At 30.5% G+C, this 18945-nt stretch overlaps 1 protein-coding gene across 3 annotated transcripts in view; it reads left to right on the forward strand.

Annotated features, from left to right (window-relative positions):
- Window positions 1–937: 937 nt before the first annotated feature.
- The window catches only part of LOC129615488 (WD repeat and FYVE domain-containing protein 3), a 30030-nt gene continuing 12022 nt past the window's right edge, over window positions 938–18945 (forward strand). Inside the window, exons 1-6 of one of the 3 annotated variants that reach the window (XM_055530736.1) lie at window positions 938–1134; window positions 1215–1305; window positions 13876–14224; window positions 14284–14529; window positions 18180–18597; window positions 18653–18839. In XM_055530736.1, the coding sequence (XP_055386711.1) occupies window positions 13976–14224; window positions 14284–14529; window positions 18180–18597; window positions 18653–18839 (1100 nt within the window). In that variant the 5' untranslated portion in view covers window positions 938–1134; window positions 1215–1305; window positions 13876–13975. Of the gene's footprint in view, window positions 1306–13571; window positions 13614–13875; window positions 14225–14283; window positions 14530–18179; window positions 18598–18652; window positions 18840–18945 lie in introns of those variants that run through there. The other 2 variants (XM_055530739.1, XM_055530738.1) reach the window with 2 other exon arrangements.

The following is an 18945-nucleotide window of genomic DNA, read 5'->3' on the forward strand; positions in this document are numbered from 1 at the left end:
ACCTACTGCCAGGATTCAAAAACTGCCGTCCCTCAGGGATCAGACGCAGATCAGAGAGCCGCCTATTCTAGGTCAGACCCTTCTGGATTTACCGCCCGCGCGCTTCCTAACCAACGATACCTGGATTAAGCGCCGAGTACTCGCTTTAACCCGCTATCGTCAGCCTTACTAAGTAAGTTGCTCAGCCTTACTAAGTAAGTTGCTAGGAAAATGTGAGACTGACTAGGACCCATGCCAACTTTTGCCCCCCTAAAATTAAAATTATTCAAAAAGTTTTTAAAATCCTCAAAATATTAATATTTAAATTTTTTTTTTACTTTTTTTTTATTTTTTGTTTTTATTGTTTTTATGTTTATTTTGTGCCCAAATTAAAAAAGTCCCTTTTCAATTTTCAGCTTCTAAAAAATATGATTAAAAAATAGTACCTCTAACTTATTTCTGATTTTACTTAATTGATTGTCAAAAACATCTGAGTTCCCATATTAAATAACATATTATAAAAAATTTTACGGAAAATGATTTATTGGGAAATTCCGTTAGAGAAAAAAAAAAGATAGACTCTTTAACAGGCAGTCTATTAAAATAGTAAGTATACTTTATAATCAAATATCAAATCAATTGGTCGCTGCTCGAAAAATTAATTGCTTTATTTCATTTTCAAAGTCATTATGCATAATCTGATTACTTCTGAAGCGAAATCTGACGAAATTTTGACAGCTAATTGAAATGAATTACACATTTTTTTATGAAAGTGGATTTTTCAATATAGTAAATTCTTGAAAATACTCGTAATATAATATAAATTTTAAGATCAGCGGGCAACGCCACCATTAATATAATCAGTACACGGCAAGACAAGGTTTTTGACATTTGAATTTTATAATGTATTGTAATTTGCAGTTGGTTGACGTTTGAATAGTAAATTGAATATCTCTGGTTTTTTTTCATATAAATAAAAAGGTGGAATAAATAATTAAAAATAAATTTTAATTTTTAAGTATATCTAAAGTAATACTTTTCAAACAATTCAAAAATAAAATATTTAATAAATAGAAGATAAAAATATGTGTATATAAAGAAAATATGCGAAAAAAGTGCGGAAATTGTCGGAGTATTTTTACACAAATTTTAAAGGTAGAAATCGATCGATAATTTTCTAGCTGTGAACTATTTAGGACGCACTTTTTTTTTGGTTTTTGTAATTTTTATTCCAGTTATTTGCCATATACAGGAAATTTCATCTATAAAGATCGAAAAATGTTAACATATTTACAAAAATGATAAAAAATAAAAAGTATTTAAAAGGTATTTTAACAATTTGTATGAATATTTTTAATGAAGATTTTAGTATATTTTTAGAGAAATTTGTACGTACATATGTATGTATATTTATCTCAAATCTAAATATTGAATAAGAGTTTAAAACTTGAAATACAAAATATGATTATTAATTTTTTGAGGGAATTCTCGCGATTCAAAGGACATAATGTGAAGAAGTTATTTAAGTTCAAAACGGAAATAAATATTAAAAAGAAGAGCCACAAATAAAACGTTTAATATAATCCGGATTTTCTTTGTATTTAAATAGGTACCTACCTACATACATACATACTTAATGTTTTTATCCACCTATAAAACTTAGTGTTGTGCTGTTGCTAAAATCGGTTTACGTTTCCTGCTTATTTTTATGTTTTGAATCATTATTTTCGGTAAAAACGTCAATTGTAATTTTTTTTTAAAATGAAATACTTATATATAAATTGAACTGGTTTTGGAAATTATGATTGTAACTGTGGAGAGAAGGTGTCTGTAGCTTAACAAAATTACCATTAACTTAACCTTTTTAAAAAGTGGACTTATACCACTTTCAATTGAAAGACTAAATTAATGGTAATTTCGATTAATTATTATAATTGTTCTATTTAGACATAAAATAAATTAATTATGTTGTTATGTCCAATTTTTTTAAACTGATTCAAACGCAAACCCTTAAATATCTCAATATATTAAAAAATTGACTTATACCACTTTCAAAAAAAAACCAATTGAATTCTGGAATTAAAAAAAAATATTCTGAGAAAAAAATCATTTAAATTTTCAATGCATTTACAGGAATACCTTTCTTATTGCTTACCAAACTGCAAAACCAAAATAAATTCTAATTAAGAAAACAATTTTGTTAATCGAAATGCTTTGTAAGTAAAAAAATTTAAACTTGACCTCAAAAATTTGCATAAGCATGGGAACAACATAATTGCAAATGTTTTGTGAAGAAACAAATATTAATTTGTAGATGAGTTTGATACATTCATAACAAATGTACAAAATTTAAAATAAAATAAAAACATAGTGTAAATGGAAGCAATCTGATTGAAGAGAAATAGAGCGTAAATAATGGCAATTCACTATAAGCTTTTAAAAGAAATAAACTCTAAATTTTTTTTTTTTATAATCTTTATTTATTATCATCAACTTTTTATAATTTTTTTTTATTATCTTTATTTATTACACCGACCAACTCATGTTACAAATTGACTAAGGATTTATTAATCTCTGATTCCTTGAATCCTCTTAATCTAAGTTTTGATCAGCCAGATACAGGGGCTTCGTCCTTTTCAAGCGTCGTTAGTCACTGCTATTATTGTTAATTATTCTCTGGATTTCCATGTTGTTGTGGGAGGAGATCCTATTTTTATGTTTGATTGCCGATTTGGTTATTTCGTCTTCGACCAATTCAATTCTTAAATCTTTATGTATATCGTAATTTCTCACATACCAAGGTGCATGTTTCCAAGCACCTTGTTCTGGAATCTTTGTATAATGTTAGTGTTAGTCTTTTTTGCACACGCCCAAAGTTGTATGCCGTGTAGCCATACAGGTTTTAACACTTGTTTGTATATTAAAGTTTTATTGTTGATTGACAATTCTGAGTTCTTGCCTAAAAGCCAATGCAATTTTCTGTACTTTATGTTAAGTTCATTTTTTTTAATTTTTATATGTTCCTTCCACCTCAATTTGGCGTCCAGAGTCATTCCCAAGTATTTGGCACTATTTGAGTAAGGTATTATTGCATCATTAACCCCTATTCGGGTAATTGGATTACTTTTCTATTCGTGAAATTAACAAGTGTAGATTTAGCCTCATTCAGCTTTATCCTCGCCCAATTTTCAACTTTATTTATTGATTTTTGTAGATTACAGGCTGCAACATTTGGGTCTGCGTTTCTGGAAAGGAGGGCGGTGTCGTCAGCAAATGTTGCCGTTAATACACTGCTATCTTTAGGGATATCCCTTGTATAAATAAGGTACAGTGTAGGCCCAAGCACGCTTCCTTGGGGTACTCCTGCTCCTATGTTAACCAGTTCGGAATATTCTATCCCTGAATTTTCTATCTGTTAGATATGAACTTAGTATTTGATACTCGTATTGTTGCATCGGTAGGTCCCTATGGAGTTTGTATTTTAATCCTTCCAGCCAAACCTTATCAAATGCTTGCGCTATATCCAGGAAGACAGCGGTGCAAACTTGTTTTTCTTCAAGCGATTTTTCTATAATGTCGTAGAATGATTATTTCTAAATCCAAATTGATGTGATGGGATCAAGTTACGTTCTTGTATAATGTTACATAATCTTTTATGAAGAGTTTTTTCAAAAGCTTTTGACAGTGTTGGCAAAAGTGAAATTGGACGATATGACGTTGCTTCACTAGGATTTTTTCCAGGTTTTAATATCAAAATTACTTCTGCAATCTTCCACAATTTGGGTACATATTTTAATTTGAAGCAGGCATTTATGGAGTTTTTCAGCCTTTTAATTGCCACTGGTGGTAATTCATGGATTATTCGTCCAGTAATAAGATCATAGCTTGGTGATTTTTTATTTGAGATGGAGTTTCCAATTATGCTTTGCAGCTCATCTATTGTGCAGTAGGGAATATCCACATAGTCATCATGTTGTATTAAAGTAATGTTTTCATTGTTTGATTGTTTTTCTAGTGGTGTGAAAACGTTTTTTAAGTGCTGCGCTAACAGGTCAGCCTTTTGTTTCCCTGTTTTTGCCCAGGTGTTGTCTGCTCTTTTTATTGGTGCTTCTTGATTTATCGGCCTTTTAAAATTTTTTATTGATTTCCTTAGGGAATAATCCGATTCTTTTTCAGCTATCAGACCTTGGAGGTATGTGGCTATTGATTCATTTTTTATTTCATTTAGAGTTCGTTTAATTTTTTTGTTTAATTTTGTTTTGTAGTCTGGAAATCGGGTTTGTTGCCATTTTCGTCTAGTTTTTCTTTTTTTTTAATCAACTTTAGCCCCTTCTGTGGATAGCTTTTATGTTGGTTATATTTGGTTATACTAAGTGATGTACTTTCCAATGCTGCTTGCTGAATGTCTGCGGTGAACTGCTCAACTACTATGTCTAAGGTGTTTTGGTTATTAATGTTAATATTGTCATCCAAATTTATATATGTTGTGATTTTTTCTTTGAATAAAGCCCAATTAGTTCTATTATTTGTAAGCTAAGGTAATTCCTTTTTAGTCAACGGTTTTTCACTTAAGGTTAATATCACAGATGAGTGATCCGATGACAGGTCCTCCGCAGCTTTAACATCTACAAAGTCCTTTGAAATTCCTTTTGTGACGAAAAAATCTATTATATCTGGTGTTTTATTAATATCAGTAGGCCAATACGTGGGTGTGCGAGGTGATAATGTAGTCCATTTTTTTTATTCTGCTTGCATTGTACAGCTCTCGTCCTTTTGGTGTGATCAGTCTCTTTTGGTGTGATCAGTTCTATGTTTTGATTTAAAATCTCCTCCAACTATAAAATTTTCGCCAATGTCTTTAATTAACTCGATAAAATCTTCACTTTTTAAGCTATATCTTGGAGGGCTATATATAGCAGCAATATTCAAATTTTTATTCTTAATATTAATACGCACCGTAGTCATTTGGACACTTGCAGAAGATATTTTTGGTTCTTCATTGTGATCAATATTACTTCTTATTAATATAGCTGAACCACCTCTAGCCCTATTTTCAGGATGTGGTGTATGATGAAACTTATAATTATAAATTGATACAAAAGACTGCCTGTGGAAATGAGTCTCAGATATCAAACAAATGTCAACATTTTCTTGGATCAGGAATAGTTTTAATTCATTAAGGCGGGACTGCAGTCCATTTGCATTCCATATTACTATTTTCTACTATTCATTTTCTGATGTTTTTATTTTTTTTAATTTTTTCTTTAATTTCATTTAATTCATTTTTCTTGGGCATCTAGTTTGGCTGCCATAATTTTTAGCTGTTCTAATATATTGTCTTCTTTTTGCTGTCTTCTATTTCTAACTATTTCAGCATATGTATCAGATATTTTATTTTGTTTGTGTGTTTCAGATGGAGCGGATATGTTGTTTTTTGTTTCTTATTTCTCTTACTCTACGATCAGACTTTTTTTGTTGTTCACTTTTGACTTTCTTTGTTCCTGGTATTTTTTTGCTATTTTACATCCCCTGTAGCTTGCTGGGTGATCGCCTAGGCAGTTTGCACATTTTGCAAGGTCTTCTTTTTTTTTTGGACATTTTGCGGTAGGGTGATTTTCAGGACATTTAACGCAAGTATATTCCCTGTTACAATAGCGTTGTGTGTGGCCAAAGATTTGGCATATTTTACATTGAGGAACCACTTTTGTATTATTACGTAACGGCTCAATTCTAACTTTAATTCCCATTATTTGGTTGATTTTGTATATTTCGCTAACATTACTACTGTTGTCGAACGTTAATGGAAATATTGGCATTGGATATCTTTTCGTTATTCGAATACCACTTTCTAAAACCTGTGTAGCTCTTTTTATTAGGTTTTTAGCCGAGAGGACTTTGTATTCCTTTAAATCTTCAATGATATCATTTTCACTGCAAGTATGGTCAAGTCCTCTTGCAATGACTCTAATTGGTCTATTATTTTTACCTTCGTATGTGTGCCATTCAATTTTCAAGTCATTTAATTTTGCCGTGAGTGCTCTGTAGATATCACTATTGGGGACATTTATTTTCCATTTTTTATTTGATATCAGTGTGAACTTACACTTTTCTTTTGTAATTTGTTGAACAATAAGTATCCCTAATAAAATTTACTAATATTATACATATTTACAGGTGGAGGTTCATATGATCTTTCAGTTGTTGATTTGAGGTGGGTTGATTTTTCTTAATTTTGTTTATGTTGTTACTTTTCATGGTTTGTTTTACGAGGGCTAGTGCTGGTACTTGGGTTTATAGGCCTTTCATTTTCTCCTGGTTTTGTGTTTTGATTTGTTGTGTTTGTATCTCCTGTAGCTGTATGTAGTAATTTGATTTTTCTATGCTTTTTACTTACAGGTCTTCTAGTGTAAGCAGTCCATCCTGAGCTGCTGGATTCGAAACCAGATAAATCATCTTCCTCTTCACTGATGCTAATATCAGGACTCATTTTTCTTTTTGGGTTGTCTTTAGGTTTGCTGATTTCATTATTAAGTGCAACTTTTAGAGCTTCGTTTTCTTGTTTAAGGGAATCCCTATCTTTTTCTCGCTTTTTCATTAGTTGTTCAATTTCTCTTAATTTATTCGCCAATTTCTCATTTTCCTTTTTCTTTTTCAATTCAATTTTAGAATCGCTAACCCTAGAAAGCTTTGGCTCTCTTACGCAACTTCCGACAACCATAAACTCTTAAAAGAAATAACAAATGTTTCTGTAACCAACTTCTTAAATCGGCCGAGACTACCCGTTATAGAAAGCGGTCAAAAATGTTAAGAGACCACGGCTACTCCTAATAGGAAGCTATAACTGTAGCAGAGTGAAATCTTGCCTAAACAGACTTTACGGAAAATATAACTTCGGTAAAGATAATTGACGTTATACCTCAAATATTAAAATAGCTCATTTAAAGGATACAATCAAGGTGTTGAAAAATAATAATGCTCAAAACTACGATTTAATAGCAGATGAAATAGTGCAAAGGTAGGGTGGACTTCTTGTGAAAAATTATTTCCCCTGTTTAGTGCATCATTAAGGGTACAACTTGTGAAAGCACAGCGGACAGTTGTAGCCTTAGTATTTAAGAAAAATCATTATATAAGTCTAAGTTCATTCTGTCGCTCTTGCTAAAATTGTTAAAAAGTTAAATTAATTATAGAAAATAAAAGGCTGAAATCCGAAGACATCCAAACCTCCAAAGTTTGTACTGCAAAATGGCTCAACAAATATTGCTCAATGGACTTTTTGAACTTAGTCAAGGGGTTTGGCAAAAAATTCAAAATACATGAAAATCTACTAGAACCATTTCTACTAGAACAAAAATATTGAAATCGACAAATCTCGATCACAGTACTCTTTTCCTGTTTAATTCGAAAATGCATGTCGATTTATACGAGTATATTATTCATGTTAAATTCAATTTAAAGGTATTAATTTCTAATTTTAAATAACAAACAATCGCACCAAACGTTATCAAACACCAGGGCAACATACGAGGGTCACTATTTATATTTCGAGTCTAGCAATAAAAAACAAACATTTATCATTGGAAATGGTTTTATTGTTTTTCAAAATATTCCCCATGAAGATCAATACACTTTTGCATGCGCTGAAACCAATTTTCGTAGCACTTTTTCCACTCCGATTGAGACACCTCCAAAACATGGTTTTTGAACGCATCGACTGCTTCTTCAGGTGTTGAAAATCGTTGTCCACGCATTTTTTTTTGATGTGAGGGAATAAGAAGAAGTCATTGGGTGCTAAATCAGGACTGTACGGCGGATGACCCATCAATTCGACATTTTGAGTGCTCAAATAGTCCATTGTTTCAGCTGATTTGTGAGAGCTTGCATTGTCATGATGAAGAATGATTCGCCGGCGCTTGTTTGTTTTCCTTATTTCTTCGAAAACTTTCGGCAAACAGATGGTGGTGTACCATTCAGAATTGACCGTCCTACGTTCCACTAAAGGTACTGTGGCCACATGACCGGTTTTACCAAAAAAAAAACGCGATTATTTGCTTCGATGTGTTTCTTCCAGGAACAACTTTTGTTGGATTTGGCTCGTCTTGGAACACCCATACGGTCGATTGCTGTTTCGTTTCGGGCTCATATGCATAGATCCATGATTCATCACCTGTGACTATCTTATAAACGTCTTTTGACGCACCGCGATTGAATTTTTTCAACATTTCTTTGCTCCAATCGACACGAGCCTTCTTTTGTGCAATCGTCAAATTTTTTGGGATCCATCGACAACACACCTTTTTCACGGCAAGATGTTCATGCAATATCTTATGTACGCTGGTGGAACTAATGCCCAAGGATGCCTCAATCTCACAGTATGTCACATGCCGGTCCATCATTATCATTTCGCGCACAGCATCGATGGTTTCCGGCAAAACGACCGAAATTGGCCGACCTTCACGAAATTCATCCTGGAGCGAACGGCGTCCGAAACCAAACTCTTGGTACCAGCGATTTACAGTGGTTTTTGATGGTGCTTCATCACCAAAAGTCGAAACAAGTTGATCGAAACACTCTTGTCTCGATAATCCGCGCCGAAAATCGTAAAAAATCATCGCACGAAAATTTTCACGGGACAATTTCATTTTTTGACCGAGATGAATTTTTCAAGTCACTGTAAACAAAACAATTCGCGCTCGAATGACAAAACGTTCTGAGTGAAGTTGTCCTAAAAAATGTCAAACTTTCCAATGGAAGTGTCAGATTGCACCTAGTATTGCCAGGACCCGAAATATAAATAGTAACCCTCGTACAGCAATATTCTCGAACATATTTGCTGCTTTTTTTCTAACGCTTTTTTTCAACATTTGCTACTCTGTGCATTTGGTCAACTGTTATATTAATTTCTTATTTTTTATTCTAGGGGTCAGCGTTTTTAACAACAAAAAGTTTCAATATCTTTGGTAGCAGAAATATTGGCTTACTTCGCAATTACTTCCGTCACTTTTCAAGCATTAGGACCTTAGGTTTGCTGCTGCATTCATGACTTTTTTGCGAGTCTTAAGCATTGGGCTATACGTATTGATTTAAGCTTTATTGTTTTTTCTTTTGACCATGATTCATCTATTTTTTTCAATATAGGTTTCGTTTCGTCGGCTCTTAGTGTTTTTCACAAAGAACTTTCTCTTATTAAATTTTAGTTTTAAGAAAAACCTCTAATTCATGTTTTCTACTTAAAGCGTCATTAGCGTTCCACGTAGCTATTCGTATTTTATTTACTAACATTTTTTTAAAAATCTTTTCGGGGTTGGTTGATATAATTTAGTATATTTCCTCTATACTGTAGTTATAATCTCATTGAGATTTCGTTAATGTTTAATAGCGTGTCTTGCATCATTTGTATTATGTTATTGTCAATTTTTTTATTTTTTGCAGTATATTATTGTCCATTTCTTTGATTTTCTTAGCTCATTTCTTTGTATTATTTTCTGTAGTTTTGGTTGGTACTTTTGAGTATGTAGCTCCATTTTTTACTTTATTTGATATGAAAGTATTGATCTTCTTTGGAGTCTTTGCACGATTACCCCGAATTTTTTTAGGTCTGCTCTTTCGCAAAATTTTTTGTATCTGTCCGATACTCTGGCCGATTCATTAAAAAATGAACTAATAACTTCAAAGAACCTCAGTTTTCACTCCCATGTGACGAAAATATTCTATTTTATATATTTTATATAATCGAAGGACAACCTGAAAAGAGGGCAACTTCTTAAATATTTACATCAATTTCTTTTGTTTTCTACATTTCATTTGGTAATACGTACAGATAAGTATTTAAATGCACGTTCGATAATTCACATTTAAGATCACCTGACGATAGGCAATTTATTTTTATACGCATATCCTTTTAATTTGGCTTTATTTACAATTTTAGTTAATTATCTGAAATTTACTTAGCATTTATTTTTAATTAATCATATTTTCCTTGATTCATATTTATTTTGATTTAATTATTAGCGAAGGGTTTTTTGTTATAAATTTTTCTTTGAGAAGATCTGTTTATTTTAGCGCTATGCAGTTCTAATTGCGGTTTAATCTTTAATGAACTTTTGACTTTTCTTTGGAGTTTGTTTTGGTTTTAAGAATGCAATAAGGTTCTCTAGTTAATTTTTCTACAGCTGTTTCGTATATGACAACGTAATTGATTTTTGTCTTAATAACGCTTTGAGTTTGCATATTTCATTTTTTAGCTCTACAAGTTCTCAAAATCTCTTATAGGTGAATCGAATATTGTTTTACTCTTGATGTAACGAACTTTTAATATTACCTTCAGAGTTTTGGCTTTTATTGTATCCTTTAGATTTTCTTTTACAGCCTTCTATTTGTAAAAGGACATTGAAAATTAAAGCACCTTTTGCCGACATAAAAAAAATTTTTATTGATAAGTGTGTATGTAGCAAATCAAAGCTGATTTTCTTCTAATTGATAAGAAGAAAATCAGCTTTAATAAATTGCGTATGTAGCGCACGAAATATATTACTTAGCAAAAATAAAAAAAAAAAAGTATTTTATTCCGAATAAAAGGAAGTTTTCTTTTCATACCAATAAAAAAAAAATTATATTTCGGAAAAATTATCAACCATTGAAGAATTTTTTGAACACTAATAAGCTTTTAGTTAACATACCTAGAAAAATGAGAATTTGGTTCTTAGTAGAGTTACATTTTGTGCCGTCCAAATTGTACGAAAAGTTCGTCAGTAACTTCTGGCAACAACCAGAACTCAAATATGTATTGAATTTCAAGAAATTCCATCAATTCGTTCTGTAGATATGATAAAAATTGTAAAATCAGATCATAAAACCCCCAGATCAGTTGCCGAGCCCTGATCTTTCCAAAAATTTATAGATTCATTGTTGTAACACCTCGAATGTAAATATTAAATTTCAATTAAATCGGTTGCATATTTTTGTTTATATACGCAAAAATGTATATTTGGTCCGTAGAAAACGTCCAATTGCTAACACCTGATTTCTTCCAAAAATTAGGAAGTTTCGCGTACGGTCGAAAGAAGCTACGGTCGAATGATCAAAAATGTAAAACTGGCTCGCTAAAAAGTTCAGAGGCCTGATAATCCCAAAAGTGATCAATCCATGCCATAGTCGAAATAAACTTAGATATAAAATTTCATCAAAATCGGTTCAGTCGAACTTGAGATACACGCGTGCACACGCAGACCGACATACCGACAGGTTGCTAAAAATAGTTTAGCACTTTTATCACTTCCCTACCATGGACGAAAATTCCCAACGAAAATTCAACATCCAAAATTTGGTGCCATCACATCTTCTTCTTCTTTAAGTTCCGTCTCCGCTTTGGAGGTTGGATATTATCTGCTCAATTCTTGTTTTGTTTTTGGCCAGTTTAAAAAGTTCTGATGGTGATAAATTAAAATGCTCGCCTAAGTTTTGCACCCATGTTTTCCTCTGTCTACCTCTGCTTTTATTACCAAGAATTTTTCCTTGCGTTGTCACTTGAAGTATCTCATATTTGGAATCTCGGATAAAATGACCAAAGTATCTCAATTTTCTAGACATTATTGTGTTCATTATTTGTTTTTTTGATCTCATTCTTCTTAAAATTTCTGCATTTGTTATATGATCAGTCTACGATACTTTTAATATTCTCCTATATAGCCACATCTCAAAGGCGTCAATTTTATTCATTTCGAATTTTTTTAACAGCCATGTCTCACAGCCATATAACAGAATTGACCACACATAGCATTTCAGCAATCTCATTTTCAATGCTAAGTTAATTTCATTTTTGCAGAATATTTTCTTCATGTTGATAAACGCCTTTCTGGCTAGTTCAATCCTTGTTTTTGTTTCGCTTGTGTTCTCTGTGTTTGAATCGATTATTGTACCTAAATATTTGATTCTCTGCACTTTTTCTATTTCGGAATTGTCAATTCTTAGAGGAGAGTCTTCGGTTCTTTTTTTACCAAACATCATATATTTTGTTTTAGATATATTCATTTTTAAGCCGTATTGGGAGCTGACGTCTTTTAGTTTTTTCACCATTTTTTCCAAATCCGCTTTCTTATCCGCAATAATGACAGCATCATCTGCATATCTTATATTATTTATTACCTTTTCATTTACTTTTATTCCAGATGCGCTATCCTCAAGTGCTTCTTTTACTATTTCTTCTGCGTAAATATTGAATAAGGTTGGCGAAAGGATGCAACCTTGTCTTACTCCTCTTTTTATCTTGATTTCCTCAGTTGTTCCATCTCCAGTTCTCAGAACCGCAGTCTGCTTCCAGTATAAGTTTTCTATTATTCTGATGTCTTTGGTATCTAGATTTTTGCTAATTAGGATATCGCTAAGTTTTTTATGAAGTACTTTATCAAATGCTTTTTCGTAGTCAATAAAACAAGCATGTACGTCAGCATTTACACTTCTACATCTCTGAATAATTGTGTTTAAAGTGAAAAGAGCCTCTCCGAATTGCGTTTCGCCTATATCCACTTCCAGCTTGTTATAAATTCTGTTGTGAATTACCTTTAGGAATAGCTTCAGCGCGTGACACATTAGGCTGATTGTTCTATAATCGCTACATTCTGTTGCATTGCTTTTTTTTGGTATCGTGATGAAAGTAGATGACAACCATTCGTTAGGAAGAACACCTGTATCGTAAATTCTGTTAAATAGACGAGTCAAGGCCTTTACACCATTAGATTCTAGCAATTTTAGTATTTCGTTTTCGATTCTATCTGGTCCATTTGCTATATTTTCCTTTGCATTTTTTATAATTTTTCTTACTTCATCTTCTAAAATTTCCGGACCTTGTGCATTGTCTCTTTTGTTCATTTCGCCCCTTTCATCGTGAAGCAGTTCTTCGATATAATTTTTCCATTTCTCTAGCCTTTCGGCACCACTCATTATTATACTGCCATTTTTATCTTTTAAGTTGCCACAAAACTTCTTTTTGTTGGTGCCTGTTACCATTTTCACCTTTTTGTGTAACATTAAGGAATTGTGCTGCTTATCTAGATCTTCTATCTCTTTGCATTGCTGTTGCCATTGTTTACTTTTTGCTTCCCTGATCATTTTTCTGACTCTATTGTTTATCCTTTTGTAATTTTGCATATCAATATTCTTGTACTTCCTTCACATAACCTACCTTATTGTATACACAATGCGGTCGCTAAAAATTGTGCATAAAAAACATAGTGGAAAATAAACAGGTGCATAAAAATAAATTGGTTATATTGGCAAATATCAAGGAAGCTACAAGATAATTACAAGTCAGTTACATCAACAGAAAGAGCGAATAAATTAATTAAGTTAATTTACAAAATATTGTTATATAATATTATCATTATTAATTGTGATATTATTATGTGCATTTTTATATTCATGAAAATAAAAATGAACCATGCTCATTTTTTTATTTTTTGTTTTCAGTCTATAGTTATATAAAATTGAAGTAGCTGTTCGTACATTCATTTTTTACATATTTTTTTATTTAAGTACTTCAATATTTGTCTGGTTCCAAGTAAGCACTAATCAAGATTATTTAAGTTTGGCAACCCAATATTGCTGCAACTATTGAATATGCCATGTCATTGTTGGAGGTACAATGAGTATGCAATTTTTTTTAATAAACTATTACTTGTATCAATATTTTACATTTTTAAAATGATATAACTCAATATGTTTTTAAACTTATTATTTATCTTAGTATTACTAGTTTAATAAATTATATACTCTTATAAATAGTAAATTCGATCTAATCGACAAAGTAAAATCTCTTACAGAATTAACGTAAATCCCACATAGAAAACTAATCTTTCCTGCATTTTTTAAAGCAGTTCTTTTTCCTTATTTCGATTTCAGAAAAATAAAATGTTAAGGAAAAATATAAATCTAATTAAAAGCTTGAGGAAAAGAAATATATAGAGACTGCAAATAATTTTGTATAAAAATATACGTAATTATGAATGTTATGCGTAAACTACGTGGAGTCGGAGGAGGCACTGGCCCAAGTAACATTGCTGCTGGTTCCAATATCGGAAGCAGTGGTTTATCTAATATCAATATAATTGATGATTCTAGTGGGAACAATTCTTCCCTTAGTTTAATGCACTTAAAAAAATTATTTAACGAATATACACATCCAAAAGAGGCTTTAAGCGAACATGAAAGGGATATGAAGTTGTATAATATGTTACCCTTATTTTGCAAGGTAGTTTTATTTTTTCAGCCGTTTTTAAGGATAATTTTATGAAATGATTTATTTTTTAGGTGTTTAGTGCATCTCCTGCTTCAGATATGAGTGAAAAGTTTTGGGATTGCGTAGCGTTTTGCCAACAAGTTTCGAGATTAATGGTAGCTGAAATACGCAAAAGAGCATCCAATCAAAGTACCGAAGCAGCTTCCATAGCAATTGTAAAATTTTTAGAAATCGAAAATTGTGAAGAATCAAGCAGTGGTTGGATGCTGTTATCAACATTAAATATTTTGGCCAACGGTGATGTTGCACTGATTCAGGTTTGAATGTCATTTACCTGTTTTAACATACTCTTTTTCTTTCCTACTTACTTATTTCTAATATCATCATTTAACATCATTTGAACTTTTTAAACATGCACTTATTGTTTTGTTCATACATTTCTTTTTTTCATTTTCAGTTGATTAAAAAAACTTACGAATTTTTTTTTTATTTGGAATGGTATGCAAATTTTAAATTTCTTTTTTAAAATAATTTTGATTTTTTGAAAAAGTTTTTTTTGTTTTTAAAATTTTTTTTAAAACGTAGTTGATTTTATTAAAATTATAGTTTCTTTTTATGTGGGTGTTGCTTTAATTTAAAGAAATGTGTTTAAACAGGATTTTTACAAGGAATTTTTCATCACTGGAATTTTTATTGAAATAATCATAACGTTTATTAAACATTTTTAATTTTTTAATTTTATCACCTCATTGATTAATTTATTTGTATATACATACCTCAATATTACATGCTAATGTGTATCCCCGTTTTATATAATTTTTCTTTTCTTCCTTCAATATAATTTTTCAATATAATTTTCATATAACTTCTTTTTGTTTACATTTCCGTGCTTATACTACCGTTTTTACAGAGGGTATGGTAATGTGTGTGTTGAAATGCTAAATAGACAAACTTCCGAACTCGTGAAATATATAAATTTTTCTATAAAGTGAAATTCTATTTGTCTTTTTATCTGTCATTAATTTTAATTTAACATCAATTTGAAGACGATGAGAGTTAGCTTTTAATCAATTAGGTATGATGGGCTTACAGGAACTGGCATCCGTTATCTATGTATACAAACGTTTTTTTAAAACATTCGACAGAGACCCTTTAAAATTATTCCATCAGTCTGAAATTTGTAAAGAAGTTTCGTTGACAACATTTTCTTCATATAAATTTGACTCAGTAAAATTTTTTCCATTTCAAATTTGACATGTGGATAATGATTACCGTCATTAAGTTAGATTTTCATTTTATCAAAACGTTGCATCATATATGTTTCCAATTTCCTCTTTTTCTATTCACGTTTTTAAGCACAAGTTTCGTTTCCAAGCGAGTTTTCTACAAATGCTTGTGTTAACGTATAATATATAAATTTGAAAAGTTTTGGGATAAATAGTATCGCTTAAGTTCATTAAGTCATACATAATTATGGGATTTTTAGTGTCAAGATTTTGTAGATTCTAACAAAAAATATTTTATTTAAATATTTCATTTGCTTTTACAGGGATTGATATAAAAAGAATGAAATGTAACAAATATTTGCTTTTAACTGATATGCTTATAAACGTGTTGAAAATGGAAATTATGAAAGAACAATTGAAAAAATAAGTAAAATCAATTTTGGTATATGTGCAAACGATTGGTTTATATGCGAATTACTCAAATACGGATTCGACTGTATTTGTAGAACATAGAAGTTCCAATCCATATTTACATAGTCGATTTTTGAATTCGTTGTTTTTTTTTTTTGAACTAGAAAACAACATGAATTTGCAGTTGTTTTTAGTAAATTAGTAGATTAATTCAGACATACATATCAGTTTTGTTTATCAATAAATATTTTATATTTTTTTTTTGTTTTTATAATTTATTTTGCGGTTGAATTCATAACACATTGACTTTTACATCGAACTATTTGATGTTAATCCATAACTTAAGTGATGTTTCCTACTTTTTTTGGTATAGATGTTAATTTTTATTTGTTTCGATTAAATAATAAAAAATATAGTTAAATTCAGTGAAAATTATATAAAAAAGGGTCAATTTCTCCCAGCAAGTAGAGAAGTAGAGAAATAATATTTGACAGATTTGTAGTTAAATAAAAAATAAGACCAAACAAAATTGTATCTTCACCCATATAATGAAAGCATGAAAAGTTTATAAAATTAATCAGCAAAAAAATCCAAAATAAAATAGTTTCCCAATCAAATTTGATCCTTTTGTTTTTATCATTCAGTAATTCAACTACTATATATCTCTACGCTATTAAATTCCTTTTTTTTACCAACCGCATTGTGTATACAATAGGTAGGTTATGTGATGACAACAAATTTTGTATATCGAGTTTTCGGTGGGAACACACTTCTCCAGAGTAGAGAAATAAATGTAAATAAATGTAAATAAACCATTTTTAGCAACCTGTCGGTCTGTCTATCTGTATGTGCATGCGTGTATCTCAAGCTCGGCTGAACCGATTTTGATGAAATTTTATATGTAAGTTTATTTTGACTATGGCACATTGATCAACTTTTGGAATATATCAGGCCTCGGGAACCGTAATTTTTAGCGGGCCTGCTTTACATTTTTCATCATTTTAAAGAAAATATTCAACCGATTTACTTGAAATTTCATATATAAGCTTTATTCGATCGTCCGCGAAACCTCTTAACTTTTGAAAGAAATCAGATGTTAGCAATTGGACGTCTACTACGGGCCAAATATACATATTTGCGTATGTAAATAGAAATAACCGACTTCATTGAAATTTAATATTTAATTCCTCTTCATTGAAATTTAATTAAAACAATGAACATATAAGTTTTTTGGAACGATCAGGGCGCGGAAACTGATCTGAGGGCCGATTTCATATTTTTTACCATATCTACGGAAAGAATTGATGGAATTTCTTGAAATTCCATCAATTTCATCTTTGATATTTGAGTTCTGGTTGTTACCGAAGCTAACTGCTAATGCCTTAAAAATTGAAATAAGCTTAAAAATTGTAAAGAAGTATTTAACAAGCTTTTTTAAAATATTCTGTAACACTTTCACTTATCTAGACAATACACATTGCAGTCTTTTATGTGTTGACAAATAGCTAGATGAATTAAAAAAAACGAAAAATAGAAATAAAACAAGTGACAAAGAAGAGATTAGTGAAAATCAAGTAAACTTAGATTTAGAAGAAAAATTTTTTTCTTATAACAGCAAATCAAACCAATGTGAGTAATTTACGAGATATACTTTTAACGATTTTTGTATATGTGTAATTGATGTATAATTAATACATAGCTTTGTTTTTGTAATATAAAAATTTATTAGAATATTTGTCAAAAATTTACTAGAATGTTTGCCAAAAATTCTAGAACAATATAGACTTTCCTAATAATGGGCTATGAAGTCACCAAATATAAATCGATTTGTGTGGAAAATCTTTTATAAATTCCTATTGTAGTTAATGAGAGTTTGTTTCAAATAAAACTTTGTTGAATTTTATTTTTCATCAATTAACTTGCTAGACCTTTTTTTGTTTTTATTTTTAATTTAAATTAATAATTCATTTTTATTATTAAGTTAGAAAAAGGATTTTATTATGTAAAACTTTAAAGCATTTTATGTTAACAGTGTTACTATGTTTATGCAAAACTTAATTTTTATTTTTTTTTTTCGAATGAAATTCGTACTCTTAACCGGGTAAGTCGGTTAAGAGTGTAAGTCGGTTTCAGATTCCTTTCTTGTAAAAATTTCAATATATTTTCTTGTATTTGTTTTTCACATTTAATCAACATATCAAAAAGCAAAAATCTTTAAAATGCTTTCTTGAAAAATTCCATTTTCAACTTAGAATGTAAAAATAGGGTAGTGCATAAGAACTTTTTATGAACAAATTTTCTAATATTTAATCATAAATTATGTAATATAGGTAATGACGTCGGCTGCCGTTCCGTCAACTTTAGTTAAATGTTTGTATTTATTTTTTGATTTACCTGAAATTGAAAATCAACCAAAGTCTACTGAAGATTCCGTAATTGCAAATATCACCACATCTACATCAAGTGATAATAATATTCCAGCTATAAATACAGGAGCTTTAAACGAATTTTCTCCAGTTGAACGAAGAACCTTATTGCAAAAGGTTTTTGTGCAACTTCTAGTCAAATTATGTTCATATCCATATCCAGCTGAAGAATTATCAAGGATGGATGATTTAACCTTATTGTTTTCAGCTATAACATCTCAATGCTCATCTCATAATACTATGTGGAGAAAAAGTGCTGCGGAAGTATTGACAACGCTGTCTAGACATGGTTTAACAGAACCAGTAGTTAATTATATTCATTGTAAGTAAATTTTTCTATATTAAAATTTTATTTCATTTATTTTATTTTGTTTAAGCCAAGAGTTGCATGGCCTTATGCGTGGAAAATATGCAGCGGCCACCAGAATCAAGTCCGTTGGAAGTTGTTGAAATGTTTGTTACTGTTTTTTGTTTTCTGAAAGACTCTAGTCGAGTATCACAAGTTTTATTAGACGATTTTCGCGCTTCCCAAGGATACGTATTTTTAAGTGATTTTTTGCTCAAGTAAATCAAATTTATTTTCCTATACATAATATTAAAATGCTTAAAAAACGATTATGATAATAAGTCATATTATCATTAATTTTATAATAATGTTCAATCGAAAGTT

Source organism: Condylostylus longicornis, unplaced genomic scaffold (genome assembly GCF_029603195.1).
Source record: "Condylostylus longicornis isolate FDR11 unplaced genomic scaffold, ASM2960319v2 ptg000135l, whole genome shotgun sequence".
NCBI lineage: Eukaryota > Metazoa > Arthropoda > Insecta > Diptera > Dolichopodidae > Condylostylus > Condylostylus longicornis.